The sequence below is a fragment of the Mobula birostris genome, chromosome 6, assembly GCF_030028105.1.
Source record: "Mobula birostris isolate sMobBir1 chromosome 6, sMobBir1.hap1, whole genome shotgun sequence".
Taxonomy (NCBI): Eukaryota; Metazoa; Chordata; class Chondrichthyes; order Myliobatiformes; family Myliobatidae; genus Mobula; species Mobula birostris.
In genome coordinates, this window is record NC_092375.1 from 43584463 (window position 1) to 43599721 (window position 15259).

General features: G+C 40.5%; 1 protein-coding gene across 8 annotated transcripts in view; it reads right to left on the bottom strand.

Annotated features, from left to right (window-relative positions):
• man1a2 (mannosidase, alpha, class 1A, member 2) overlaps nucleotides 1-15259 on the bottom strand; it is a 143131-nt gene that overhangs the window by 22523 nt on the left and 105349 nt on the right. For all 8 annotated transcript variants that reach the window (XR_011886309.1, XR_011886306.1, XR_011886308.1 and 5 more), the window contains 2 exons: nucleotides 13680-13852; nucleotides 8636-8751 (listed from right to left, as the gene is read on the bottom strand). Coding sequence is in view for 4 of the 8 variants with exons in the window: in XM_072260363.1 (XP_072116464.1) it covers nucleotides 8636-8751; nucleotides 13680-13852 (289 nt within the window). In the remaining 4 variants the exon portion in view is untranslated. The remainder of the gene's footprint in view (nucleotides 1-8635; nucleotides 8752-13679; nucleotides 13853-15259) is intronic.

Below are 15259 nucleotides of genomic sequence, written 5' to 3' on the forward strand. Positions count from 1 at the left end.
AAAAGAAGAAAAGAAACAGATTCTCCAGTTTAAAAATGAGAGGCGATCTCAATGAAACAAAAAATTCCAATAGGGCTTGACAAGGCCAATGCAGAATTAATGTTTCTTCCAGAATCAGGTCAAACTCAGAACAAGGTCAGCTATTCAGGAGTGAGAAGAAGCTTCACCAAGAGATTAGTGAATATTTGAAATTTACTGCTCAAGAGGCTGTTGAGGTTTTCAGAATAAGGATTATTATCACTGAATTATGATGTGAATTTTTTTGCTTTGCAGCAGCAGTACAATGCCAAAACAAAAATAAATAAATAGTACAAAGGAAGGAATACTGAGGGAGTGCTCATGGACCATTCAGAAGTCTGATGGCAACAGGGAAAAAGGTATGCCTGAATCACTAAGTGTGGGTCTTCAGGCTCCTGTTTCTCCTTCCTCATGGTGGTAACAAGAGGGCACGTCCTATATTGAGATAGTCCTTAAGTGTGGATGCTGGTTATGATGCTCACTTTATTCAAGATATTTAGAGATGTTAAAGAGTAACAAAGGATGTGTGGTTAGTGAAGGAAAGACAAGTGAAGGAAAGACATGTGGAGGCAAAAGATCAGCCACAATCTTGTTGATTGGCAGAACAGGCACAGGGGGTTGGATAGCCTGCATTTGTTTAATGTCTTATTTTCTTAAATTCTTTATTTATTTCAGTTAACACATGATCATAAGGCAGGCAATACTTTAACACTGTGCAGTGCCAATAATTATAACATACATAGATCAGAGAAAATAGATTGAAATTTAAATCATCATGCATTTCAACAACGGATTTTCTGAAAATCACAAGCTTAAATATTTCATTAATTATTGCAATAAATAGTTTCCAGCTAGTTTCCATTGATAAATATAACGAAACTTTCTATAGCCATATATTCTGTAATCAAGTGTAATTGTATTGGCTTGACTTCAGGTATTTATGAACTTGTCATAGAGTAAAATATACTTTGTTGCTGTTTGTGAGGCTATGTAATATTTCAGCAAATTACCCAATGCTACAGTAATCTTATGCATTGTAATTTCCTCAAATAATCCAAAATTACATTTAATATAAAAATCTAAATACTCCATATTTCCTTACTACAAATACACTCGGTGGTTACTTTATTAAGTATACCGTACACCCGCTCATTAATGCAAGTATGAGGCAGCTATTTAATCGATAAAGGCATGCACACATGGTCAAGAGGTTTAGTTGTTCTTCAGGCCAAACGTCAGAAATGGAAAGAAATATCATCTAAGTGACTTTGACCACGGAACGATTGTTGGTTCCAGATGGACTGATTTGAGTATCTCAAAAATTGCTGATCAGAACACTGATCAGAAACATTGATTCCGAAAGAGAATGGTGCAAGAAAAAAAACAAATTGAGTGAATGGTGGTTCTGTGGGTGAAAAAGCCTTGATAATGAGAGAGGTCAGAGAATGGTCAAAATGCTTCAAGCTGACAGGAAGGCAACAGTAATTCAAATAACCACACATTACAACAGTGATGTGTAGAAGAGCATCTATGAACATACAGCATGTTGAATCTTGAAGTAGTTGGGCTACAGGAGCAGAAGACAATGCATATATACTCAGTGGCCACTTTATTAGTAACAGGAAGTACCTAACAAAGTGACCACTGAGTGCATATTACAATCTTTATTTAGAATTAGATCATCTTTATTTACAATCAAAATTGAGGTTAGTTAGTTAAGTATTGAATTGCCTGTGGGCACGTGGCCAAATGGTTAAGGCATTGGACTAGCGACCTGAAGGTCGTGAGTTTGAGCCCCAGCCGAGGGAACGTGTTGTGTCCTTGAGCAAGGCACTTAATCACACATTGCTCTGCGACGACACTTGTGCCAATCTGTATGGGTCCTAATGCCCTTCCCTTGGAGAACATTGGTGTCATGGAGAGGGGAGACTTGCAGCATGGACAATTGCTGGTCTTCCATACAACCTTGCCCAGGCCTGCGCCCTGGAGAGTGAAGACTTTTCAGGTGCAGATTCATGGTCTTGCAAGACTAACGGATGCCTTAAATTGAACTGCCTGCCCAGGTAGGTTGATGATGTTGTAGCTGCTGGGTGTGCTCTGGTCACCTTATCATCAGACAGTAACAAGTGACAGAAACACTAAGGTCTTGCAATGTTGACTGTTTCATTTGGTTGATTTGGTTCAATCAGTCAAGGTGACGCATCCATCCAGGCAGAACATGTCATCTTCTCAGTATTGAGGTGATGGTAGAGGAGCTTGAATACCCGCACACAATGATTTCAGAAGAGAATCTTCCCCTTAGCCATCAGATTTCTAAAAGGTCCATGAATACTACCTCATTATTCATTTTTTTGCTCTATTCACTTTGTAGGCAATATTAGGTTTTGTCTTTACACTGCTGCCACAAAACAAGAAATTTCACATCATATAAGTCAGCAACGATAAATCTGGCTGTGAATTTGTTAGATCTTTACGAGGAACCTTCTTTGAGGCCGGCAGTATGTGCCACTGAATTGTACTGATGACAAGCTCTTGGCTATTGTTTCCAATAATTAGAGGCACAAACACAGAAAGCACTAATGATAACTACTGTGACATTTCAGACCTCATATATACTAAATACAATATAATACATAGATTATATGTAATATATATATATAGTATATCGATATCCTGCTGGGCCCAGGAAATGTGATTCAATACGTTAACAACCAGGAACTTAAAGCCAAAACCTCTCATATATTCTTTAGTAAACACAGTGCCTTTAAAAAGTATTCAGCACCTCCCCCACCCGGAGGTTTTCATGTTTTATTGTTTTACAACATTGAATCGCAGTGAGTCTAATTAGGCTTTTTAGACATTGATCAACAGAAAAGGCTTTCGTGTCAAAGTGAAAACAGATCTCTACAAAGTGATCTAAATTAATTACAAATATAAATCACAAAATAATTAATTGCACAGGTATTCACCCCCAGTTAAGTCAATCATCAAGAAATGAAAGAATATGGCACAGCTGTAAATCTGCCTAGAGCAGGCCACCCTCTAAAAATGAGTGACCGCGCAAGAAGAGGACTAGTGAGGGAGGCCAACAAGAGACCTATGACAACTCTGGAGGAGTTACAAGCTTCACTGGCTGAGATGGGAGAGACCGTGTATACAACTGTTCCCAGATGCTTCACCAGTCGCAGCTTTATGGGAGAGTGACAAAGAGAAAGCCACTGTTTAAAAAAAACTCAAGAAATCTAGGCTAGCGTTTACCAGAAGGCATGTAGAAGACAATGAAGTGAGCTGGAAGGTTCTATTGAAATAAGAACATAAGAAATAAGAAATAAGAGGAGTAGGCCATCCAGCCCATCGAGCCTGCACCGCCATTCCATAAGATCTTGGCTGATCTGTCTGTAAACTCAGCTCCATCTACCTGCCTTTTTCCTGTAACCCTTAATTCCCTTACTATGTAAAAACCTATCTGTTTCTTAAATATATTTATTGAAGAAGCCTCAACTGCTTCCCTGGGCAGAGAATTCCACAGATTCACCAATCTCTGGGAAAAACAGTTTCTCCTTATCTCCGTCCTAAATCTTCTCTCCTGAATCTTGAGGCAATGTCCCCTAGTTCTAGTCTCACCTACCAATGGAAACAAGTTTCCTACTTCTATCTTACCTATCCCTTTCAAAATTTTGTATATTTCTATAAGATCCCCTCTCATTCTCCTGAATTCCAGAGAGTATAATCCCAGGCGACTCAATCTCACCTCATAGTTTAACCCCTTCATCCCTGGAATCAACCTGGTGAACCTCCTCTGCACTGCTTCCAAAGCCAGTATATCCTTCCTTAAGTATGGAGACCAGAACTGCACACAGTACTCCAGGTGCGGCCTCACCATTACCCTGTATAGTTGCAGCATGACCTCCCTGCTCTTGAATTCAATCCCTGTAGCAATGAAGGCCAACATTCCATTTGCCTTCTTAATAACCTGTTGTACCTGCAAGCCAGCTTTTTGCGACTCATGCACAAGCACTCCCAAGTTCCTCTGCACAAAAGCATGCTGCAATCTTTCACCAGTTAGATAATAATCTGGTCTTCTATTATTCCTTCCAAAGTTCATGATCTCACATTTACCAACATTGTATTCCATCTACCAGATCTTGGCCCACTCACTATATCCCTCTGCAGACTCTTGACATCCTTTGTGCAATTTGCTTTTCCACTCAGTTTAGTGTCATCAGCAAATTTTGTTACGCTACACTCAGTCCCCTGTTCCAAATCATCAACGTAAATGGTAAAGAGTTGCGGGTCCAGCACCGACCCCTGCAGCACCCCAGAAACACCTATTTATACCAACTCTCTGCCCTCTATCGGTTAACCAATCCACTATCCATGCCAATACACTTCCTCCGACTCCATGCATCCGTATCTTATTTATAAGTCTCTTGTGCAGCACCTTATCGAACACCTTCTGGAAGTCCAAGTAGACGACATCCATCTGTTCCCCTCTATCCACTGCACTCATTATGTCCTCGAAGAACTCCAGTAAGTTTGTCAAACAGGACCTGCCCTTTCTGAATCCATGCTGCGTCTGTCTAATGGAACCACTCCTTTCTAAATGTTTCGCTATTTCTTCTTTAATGAAAGCTTCAAGCATTTTCCTGATTACAGATGTTAAGCTAACAGGCCTATAGTTGCCCGTCTTTTGCCTACATCCTTTTTTAAAAAATGGCGTGACATTTGCAGTCTTCCAATCCGCCGGAACCTGCTCAGAGTCTAGAGTGTTTTGAGAAATGATTACCAACGCGCCTACTATAACTTCCGCCAATTCCTTCAGCACCCTGGGATGCATCCCATCAGGACCAGGGAACTTTTCTACCTTCAAGCCCTCTAGTTTGCTCATCACTATCTCTTTAGTGACAGTGATTTTATCGAGGTCCTCACCTCCCATTTTGTCCATAACATCCTTCTTTGGCATAATAGACGTGTGCTCCACCGTGAAGACCAACACAAAATAATCATTCAATACCTCAGCCATTTCCTTATCACCCAATATCAAGCTGCCCTTTATCATCTTCCAAGGGACCTACGTTGAGTTTCACCACCCTCTTCCACTTTATATATTTATGAAAACTTTTGCTATCTGTTTTTATATTTTGTGCTAATTTACTTTCATACGCTATCTTCCCTTTCCTTATTTCTTGTTTAGTTGTTCTCTGTTGCTTTTTAAAGTTTTCCCAATCCTCCAGTCTCCCACTACTCTTTGCGACTTTGTACATGAGCTTTTAATTTGATACTATCTTGTATTTCCTTAGTTATCCAACGCTGGCTCTCCCCACTTACTGTCCTTACTTTTGACTGGAATATACTTTTGTTGAGCACTGTGAAAAATCTCTTTGAAAGTATTCCACTGTTCCTCAACTGTCCTAATCCTGTGCTCCCAATCCACATTAGCCAACTCCTCTCTCATCCCGTTGTAGTCTCCCTTGTTTAAGCATAATACCCTAGTTTTAGATCTAACCATTTCATCCTCCAACTGAATGCGAAATTCAATCATACTATGATCACTCTTTCCAACAGGATCTCTGACTACAAGATCGTTAATCTTACCTGTCTCATCGCACAGGACTAGATCTAAGATAGCATTTTCCCTTGTAGGTTCAATAACATGCTGCTCAAGAAAGCCATCACAGATGCATTCTATGAAGTCCTCCTCAAGACTTCCTTGACCAACCTGATTCACCCAATCTATGTGGAAGTTAAAATCCTGCATGACAACTGTCATTCCGTTCTTGCAAGCCTCAGTTATTTCTTGGTTAATCGCCTCTGCCACTGCAATATTTTTGTTAGGTGGCCTATAGACAACACCCACCAGTGATTTTTTCCCTTTACTATTCTTAATCTCTATCCAGATGGACTCAACATTCTGCTCCGTAGATCTTATATTGTCTCTCACAATTGCCCTGTTCTCATCCCTAATCAAGAGCGCCACCCCACCTCCTCTGCCTTCCTGCCTATCTTTCCGTATTACCTGATACCCTTGGATATTTAATTTCCAGTCATCTCCACCTTGCAACCAGGTTTCTGTAATGGTCACTAAATCATATGCCTTGGTACTGATCTGTGCCACAAGTTCACTAACCTTGTTTCTAATATTATGGGCATTTAGATAAAGTGCTCTTATACTCATTGTCCTTTTAGAATCTAGTGACCTATGTGATTTTTGCTTTTTACTTTTATGCACTCTACTCTTACTTTTTACTTCACTAACTCTAGCTTTGGTCTGTGCACCACTTCCCTCTTCTTTACTGTGTGGGTTCCAATCCCCCTGCCATATTAGTTTAAAGCCTCCCCAATAGTACTAGCAAGCAATCTCCCTAGGATATTGATCCCGGCCCTGCCCAGATGTAGACCGTCCGGATGGTACTGGTCCCACCTCTCCAGAAGCGGTTCCAATGCCCCAGGAATCTGAAACCCTGCCTCCTGCACCACTGCTCAAGCCACATATTCATTCTAGCTATCCTGCTATTCCAACTCTGGCTAGCACGTGGCACCGGTAAAAATCCTGAAACGATCATCTTTGAAGTCCTACTCTTTAATTTATCTCCTAGCTCCTTAAAATGAGCTTGTAGGACCTCATCCCGCTTTCTTCCTATATCGTTAATACCTACGACAGCTGGCTGCTCACCCTCCCCTTTCAGAATGCCCCACAGCCTCTCTGAGACATCTCTGACCCTTGCACCCAGGAGGCAACACACCATACAGGAGACCCGTTTGCGGCCACAGAAGCTCCTCTCTATTCCCCTTACCATGGAATCCCCTACCACAACAGTTCCGCAACACTTTTTCTTGCCCTCATGCGCAGCACAGCCACCCACAGTGCCATGATCCTGGCTACTGCTGCCTTCACCTGATGAGCCATCTCCCCCAACAGACTCCAAAGTGGTATATCTGTTTTGGAGAGAGATGACCGCAGGAGACTCCTGTACTACCTTCCTGCAACTACTCTTCCAATCAAAATTGATCTTTCTGGCCTTCAGACTAAACGCGATGTTTAGCATAAGCCAAACACCACACATCATCAAAAACACCATCCCTACTGTGAAACATGGTGGCGGTTGTATCATGTTGTGGGGTTGCTTCACTGCAGCAGGCCTGGAAGGCTTGTGAAGGTAGAGGGTAAAATGAACATAGCAAAATACAGGGAAATCCTGGAGGAAACCTGATGCAGTCTGCAAGAGAATTGTGACTTGGGAGAAGATTTGTTTTCCAATTTTATGACCCCAAGCGTAAAGCCAAAGCTACACAAGAATGGCTTTAAAACAACAAAATTAATGTCCTGGAGTGGGCAAGACAGAGTCCAGACCTCAATCCAATTAAAAATCTGTGGCTGGACTTGAAAGGGCTGTTCATTCACGATCCCCATGCAACAGAGCTTGAGCAGTTTTGTAAAGAAAAATGGGGAAAAATTGCAGTGTCCAGATGTGCAAAACTGATATAGAGACCTAACCACAAATACTCAAGATAGTAATTGCTGCCAAAGGTACATCTACTAAATACTGACTTGAAGGGCAGAATACTTAGGCAATCAATTATTTTGTATTTTAGATTTGTAATTAATTTAGATCACTCTGTAGGGATCTGTTTTCACTGACATGAGAGTCTTTTTCTGTTGATCATTATGAAAAGAAGCCAAATTAAATCCACTGTGATCCAATGTTATAAAACACGTAAACTTTCAGGGGGAGGGGGGAATAACTTTTAGAGGCACTGTAGGCTTAAATGTATAGATGAAATTATAAAAAAAAGACCACAAGTGTTTTTAATTTCTTGGAAAGCTAAGGATGTTCAGATTGTCACCAACACTCTAACAAATCTCTGCAGAAGCACTGTTGAAAGTATCCCGACTGGTTGCATCACGGTCTGGTAAGTTAGTTTGAATGCAGAATACTGTAAGAATCTGCCAAGAGTATTGGAGTCTGCCCAATACATCCCAGGCACACCCCTTGCCACCTTTAGTAGTACCTACAGACTGCTGCTCAAAGCAGGTACATCTATCAACAAAGATTCCACCATCCAGGGCAAGCCGTCTAATCGAGCTACTGTCAGGCAAGAGGTACAGAAGTCTGAAGTCCCACATGACCAAGTTCTAGAACAGCTACCTCCCTTCAACCATTCTGTTCTTGATCCACCAGTAAGACCCTAATCACCACAATTTAGTACAGTTTGATAGCTTTGCAATAATGTGGACATTAATATTTGTTCTAATTGTGTTCTGCCTCATAAAACTTGGGAATAGCTTATGCTAGTTTTTCTCACAAATGCTGCTTTTAAGTTGTGTGCCTGCGATACTGCTGCATTAAGCCGTGTGCAACAATGTACTTATCCTAAGAAAATAAACTTGACTGGAGGTATATTTAATTTATTTAGAGATAATAACTAATAATGAACAAATCTAACAGGCATAGTTTCAATGTTGCAGAGAATTGTTTTGTACATTTTTTAAAAATTAGAGGAAAATCTGGCAACTAATGGGAATAATAAAAAGCATAAAGCTGAGCACAAAACACATTTTAAAACAGTTGTTCACAGAAATATAGTTCTACTTAAATTCTTTTAGTTTTTTGCTCACTTTAGTGTTTCAGCCAAGAAGAAACTTTGTTGTACATCATCGTAGGCTGGCGATGAAGAGTAGACATCTTTGACACCTGAAAATCCCCCAATCACCCTGCAGTACTTATCGATGGCCTGAAAACAGAAGCACATTTATAAAGGTGCAGTTTCACCTTCTTCATTAAAATTCTCAGGATAATTTCATGCAAGGAACAACACAAAGCACTGGTTAGAAGCTGCAAACGGAACATCTTCACAATTATGGAAACTAACCCTAATAACTTGAAAATAGAACTAAAAATAAAATGCAAGTGCATCTTTAACATTTTATTAGACAAATGACTAGTTCTTGAGAAAAATAATCAAGCACAAATATTATATCTCAACAGTAATCATTGAAGAAATGTGAAAGTCAAATAGTTTCAATAATTGCAAAATCTCCTTAAAACTTAATAGCTAAATTGTAGTAAAATTTGATCTTATACAGAAGTTGTAAATTTCACTTTACAAACTGATGGTGGAAGAAATCAGCTCTAATATTCATAACATTCCAGGAGAATTTCAAAATAATTAAAAGCAAAGCACTGCTATCAAATCTCTTCCAGCAGTATTATCCTACGACACATTGCAATTGCCTTTCTTCACCAAAGATTTAACTTGCAAATCAACCTTTCTCCCCCCTCAAGGAAACCATACCAACTACAGCTTATTTTGTCATGTGCCTCCAAGAACCCTGCGACCTCATCCTTAATAACCGACTCCAACATCTTCCCAACCACTGAAGTCAGACTAACTGCCTATAGTTTCCTTTCTTGAAGAGAGCAATATTTCCAATTTTCCAGTCTTCCAGAACTATTCCAGAATCTAGTGATTCTTGAAAGATCATTACCAATACCTCCACAATCTCTTCAGCCACCTTTTTCAGAAACTGGGTATACACCATTTGGTCCTGGTGACATATCTATCTTCAGACCTTCTCTCTAGTTATAACTTCACACACTTCATGCCCCTTGACACACTGAAGACTTGTTCAGTTCATCTGTCATTTCCTTGTCCCCCAATACTACCTATCCAGCATCGTTTTCCAAAGGTCCAATATCCACTTTTGCCTCTTTTACACTTCATGTATCTGAAGAAACTTTTGGCATCTTCTTTAATATTACTGACTAGCTTACTTCCCTATCCCGTCTTTACCTCCTTAATGACATTTTTAGCTGCCTTCTTTTAGTTTTTAAAAAACTTCTTAATCCTCTAACTTCTATTTTTTTGCTCTATTATATGCCCTCTCTTTGGCTTTTATGTTGTCTTTGATCTCTTTTGTTAGCTATGGTTATGTCATCTTTCCTTTAGAATACTTCTTCCTCTTTGGGATGTATATATTCGAAGTCTTCCAAATTGCTTCTGGAAATTCCAGCCATTGCTGCTTTGCAGTCATCCCTGCCAGTGTTCTTTTCCAATTAATTCTGACCAACTCCTCTGTCATGCCTCTGTAATTCCATTTACTCCACTGTAATACTGATACATCTGACTTTAGCTTCTCCTTCTCAAATTCCAGGGTGAATTCGATCATATTATGATCACTTTTACCTTAAGCTCTCTAACCAATTCTGGCTCATCATGCAACACCCAATCCAGAATAGCTGATTCCCTAGTAGGCTCAATCATGAGCTGCTCTAAAAGGTCATCTTGTAAGCACTCTAGAATGCCCCTGCCTTGAATACAGCACCAATCTGATTTTCCCGATTTACCTGCATACTGAAATCCCCCATGACTATTATAACATTGCTCTTTTGCCATGCATATTTTTATCTCCCATTGTAATTTGTAAACCACATCCTTACCACTGTTTGGGGGTCTGTATACAACTCCCATCAGAGAGCTTTTACCCTTGCAGTTCCTTAGCTTTGTCCACAATGATTCAACACTATTTCACCTCTTTCTAAGGATTTGATTTCATTTTTTTCCCAACAGAGAAATGCTGCGTTCTCTGCCTTCCTGCCTGTCCTTTCAATACAATGTGTATTCTTGGACATTAAGCTCCCAGTTATAATCTCCTTTCAGCCATAATTCAGTGGTGCCTACAACAGCCTACCTGGAATAGGCAAATTTGTTCCAAGTTCATCTACCTTATTGGGTATACTGCGTGCATTCAAATATAACACCTTTTGCCCTGTATTCACCTTTTTCAATTTTGTCCACCTTTTACGTTGCAACTCATCCTGTTGACTACAATTTTGTCCTATCAACAGCCTTTCCTCACTACACATTGCCTCTGTTTGTAAACCAAGCTACCTCATCTTCAGTGCCATCACCTGCCTTTCCTATGATGCTTCTTACATTAAAATATACACAGCTCGGGACACTGGTCACACTGTATTCTACCTTTTGATTCCTAACTTTGTCTGAGGTCTTATCAGGCCTCCACAACCTCCCCAGTAACTGTTCTGGCACTCTGGTTCCCAGCTCCTGCACTTCTTGTTGAAAACTTACTGTGCAGCATTAACAAACCTTCCTGCTAGGACCCTTCTGTACTGGCCCCATCTTTCCTGGAAGGGAGACCAATGATCCAAAAATTTTACGCCCTCCCTCCTACACCAACTCCTTAGCCATGTATTAAACTGTATCATCTTCCTAGTTCTGGTCTCACTGGCACATGGCAGAGGAAGTAATCCTGAGATCACAACCCAGGAAGTCCTGCCCTTTAACTTAGCACCTAACTCCCAGAACTCCCTATGCAGGACCTCATCACTCATTCTACCCACATCATTAGTACCTACATGGACCATGACTTCCCACTTAAGAATGCTGAGGACTCGATTCAAAATATCCCCGGCCCTGCCACCCAGGAGGCAACATACCATCCGGGATATCATTCTCGCTCACAGAACCTCTTGCCTGCTCCCCTAACTAACAAATTCCCTATCACACAGTGTGCACCTCTGTTCTCCCTTCCCTTCTGAGTCGCAGAGGCAGACTCAATGCCAAAGACCCGACCACTGTGACTGTCCTCTGTTAGGATAACTCCCCCCTTCCCCCACCAACCCCAAACAGTATCCAAAGTGATATACCTGTTAAGGGGGTTGGCCACAGAGGTACTCTGCCCTGACACCTTAATCCCTTTCCTGACTGTCACCCAGTTTCCTGTATCCTGCACCTTTGGGTGTATCTACCTCTCTACACGTCCTATCTATCACCCCTTCAGCCTCCTGAATAATCTGGATTGCTCTATTATATTTCCTCTCTCTTACTTTTATGCTGTCTTTGATTTCCCTTGACAGCCACAGTTATGTCATCCTGCCTTTAGAGTACTACCACTTCTTTGGGATGTATCTATCTTCTTGCACCTTCCAAGTTGCTCCCACAACTCCAGCCATTGCTGCTCTTCCGTCATCCCTGTGAGAGAACTCTTCCAATCATCTTAGGCTATCTCCACTCTCAAGCCTCTGTAATTCCCTTTACTCCACTGTAATACTGCTACATCTGACTTTAGCTTCTCTCTTTCAAATTGCAGGGTGAATTCTATCATATTAAGATCACCGGCTCCTAAGAACTCCTTTACCTTAAGCTCCCTAATCAAATCCAGTTCATTACACAGTTGTTCTGTATTTCATTGAAATACATAAATTGTTGCTCAGTTAAATGGCAGTTTGCTTTTCTTTTTAAAAAAAAGTACCTTTTTAACTATTTCCAAGAAACTTTGTCTAAGTGGACCATCTAAAGCCATCTAATTGGGCCAAAATGGACTGGTCCCAATGTGTCTCAGTTACCCAGAATCAATTGTATTATTTACTTCTGAGTTGACTTCAAAGGTTTACTTATTCATGGCTGTATGCTTTTTTGGAGCAAGGCACATCCAAACCAACATGCGGAAGGATGTTCTTCTGATTGTGAGTGGCAGGTATGATCAGGAAGATGGTGGAGAGCAAGGCTACGCAAGACTGCAGCAATATATACAATAGATCAGATGGAAAATTAGGCAATGTTCTGAAACAGATTCATAGAGCAATTCAGTACAGGGCTTGTTCAATGAATCTATTACAGAACTATTTGCCAATACAGTTGAAGGCTTAGAAACCTAATGAATTCTTATGTGAGAGATAGGAAAGGCTAGGTTATTTTCTCCTGGAATGAAGGAGACTATAGGGGTGACCGAATAGAGGTAAATTAAAAGAGGCATAGATAAGACAGATAGTAAAAACTTTTCTCATCAAAAACAAACAAGACTATAGTTTTAAGGTGTTAGAAAGGAGTTTTAAAAGGGGCCTGAAGGGCAAATTTTTTTTAGTTCAGTGTGAGATTGATATCTGGGACACATTGCACAAGGGCGAAGTGTAATCAGATACAATTACTGCATTTACACAGAAAATTAAGCAGGCAAGATACAGAATGATACAGTCCTAAATGGGCAAATAGGATTAGAGTAAAGGGCAAAATGGTTGGCAAGGACGTTGAAGGCCAAAGGGCTCATTTCTGTGCTGTATGATTTTGATTCGGTCACTGTAATTGGTCTATGATCTAATGTTGATCACTCATTTCTAATACACTAATTTGCATGGCTTTTTTCCCTCATGCTTCAAGAACTTAACCGTCTTGACACTAACTACTATGCAAAAAAGTTGTGTTGTTAGCTACTGACTTTGTATTTCAGACTCAGCAGTTGTGACATGTGTCTCCTGACAGGAAGGAAGAATAGATTTGGCAACACAGATGAATAGATTTAAAGCATGCTTTACATTCCAAACTTTATTTCAGCATTATTATGATGATGCAGTTCCAAAAAGGTAGACCGAATAAAATGTATCCCAGAAAAAATGATTTTTCATACATAGTTATATATGACAAGTTTTCTAAAGTCACAGATGGTACAGTATTGAAGCAAGCCATTTCATACAAGTGCTTTGAGAGGGCAACCAAGTTAATTCCAATTCTATAGAAAGATGTACATTTAGACTGGCAACAATGTGCCCAGGGATTTTAAACGTAAAATGGTGTGTAATAAGATGGACATGCAACAAAGATTACTTTTAAAATTGGCATCACCTGAAAGTTACTACTTTTCTCACCTGAGCTGCCTCCCAGCCCCACTGCCGATATTTGGGATCATGGGTGAATCGCCACATATACCAGTAAGTTTCTATCACTTCTGGCCGAAGGATGTAGTATTTTTCATTTTGCCTCAGTGCCACTGCTTCTGTCCCACCATCAAATTTGAATGCCTCAGGGCCTAACTTTAGCACTGTATTTATGAAAAGAGGAAATGAAAATTATAATGTGACAATGAGCAAAGCAAAACAATTCAAAAATTTTGACATGTAATTTTTAAGGATCACTTAAAATCATTATTAGTTAATAGCATTATTTGATAAATGCCTGTAGAGAATGCAATTTTAAATTTAAAAATAACTGAGTTGCTGGTTGCTTAGTTTTTAAATACAACTTCATCACATTGTTCTAATAGATAACAAAGACCACATCAGTGATCTCAGGGTGCCCCCCGCCCCCGTGGTGTATGTTATGCCCACTGCTGTTCTCACTGTTGACTCACACTGCCAGAACCAGCTCAAACTGCATTAACTTCGCTGATGATACTACTGTGGTTGGCAGACGTAGACAGACTTGTCAGATGGCATGAGAACAACAACCCGAGTTTCAACACAGATAAAACAAAAAATGACTGTGGACTTCAGGACGGAGCAGGTTGACCATCCTCCATTGCACATGACTGGCTCTGCCATGGAGAGACTGAAGAGCTCAAAGTTCCTTGGCATGCACATAACAGATGATCTGACCTCCTCACTAGTCAAGAAGATAAATTAGCATTTCTACTTTGAGGAGAATGAGATGTGCAAAAACTCCCTGCCCCATTCAAACAACTTTCCATAGGACCATCATCAAGAGTGCCCCGTGTGGCTCCATTATTGTATAGTATGGAAGCTGCAAAGGCAATGAACCGCTAGACACTACAGAAGATAGTAATAACCACTAAGAGGATCACCAGGGTGGAATAAAATCGAATCAAGTATGCACGCAAGCAAGCAAGTGACCTTGCCTGGCAACTTAGGGCTGGATGTATCTGCAACCCGACCACCCAAACCACCCCAACACTCCTTCTCTGCCTCCTGTCCCACACACACTCCTATGATGCTCCACCTCCACCATTCCCAACATACTTTGCTCCTGGCAGATTTATAAACTCACTGTCTGCTCCACATTGACAAATGGAATACTGTGCAAAAGTCTTTTGCACAATATGCCAAGAGCATTGCAGACAAAGGGCCTGAAACATTAATGAGTATCCCTACTACCCATCCCACAATCTCTTTGGCCTTCTATTGTTTGGAAGGAGGTAGAGGAGCATCAGGACTAGGACTACCAGACTGGGTAATAGCTTCTTCCTCTAGGCTATGAGACTAATGAATACCCTGCCACCACCAAGGTCTCGTCACTAGCACGGCCAGCTGCTCACGTGTGCTGCTCATTATATGCATTTTGAATTATATTTTATTAACGTATTTATGGTAATATTCTGATTTATGTGCTATGTGATATATATTTCATGGGTGCACCATGGCCTGGACGGACGTGGTTTCATTTGGTTGTTGATATGTACAGTCAAAAGACAATCAACAACTTGAACTTGAAT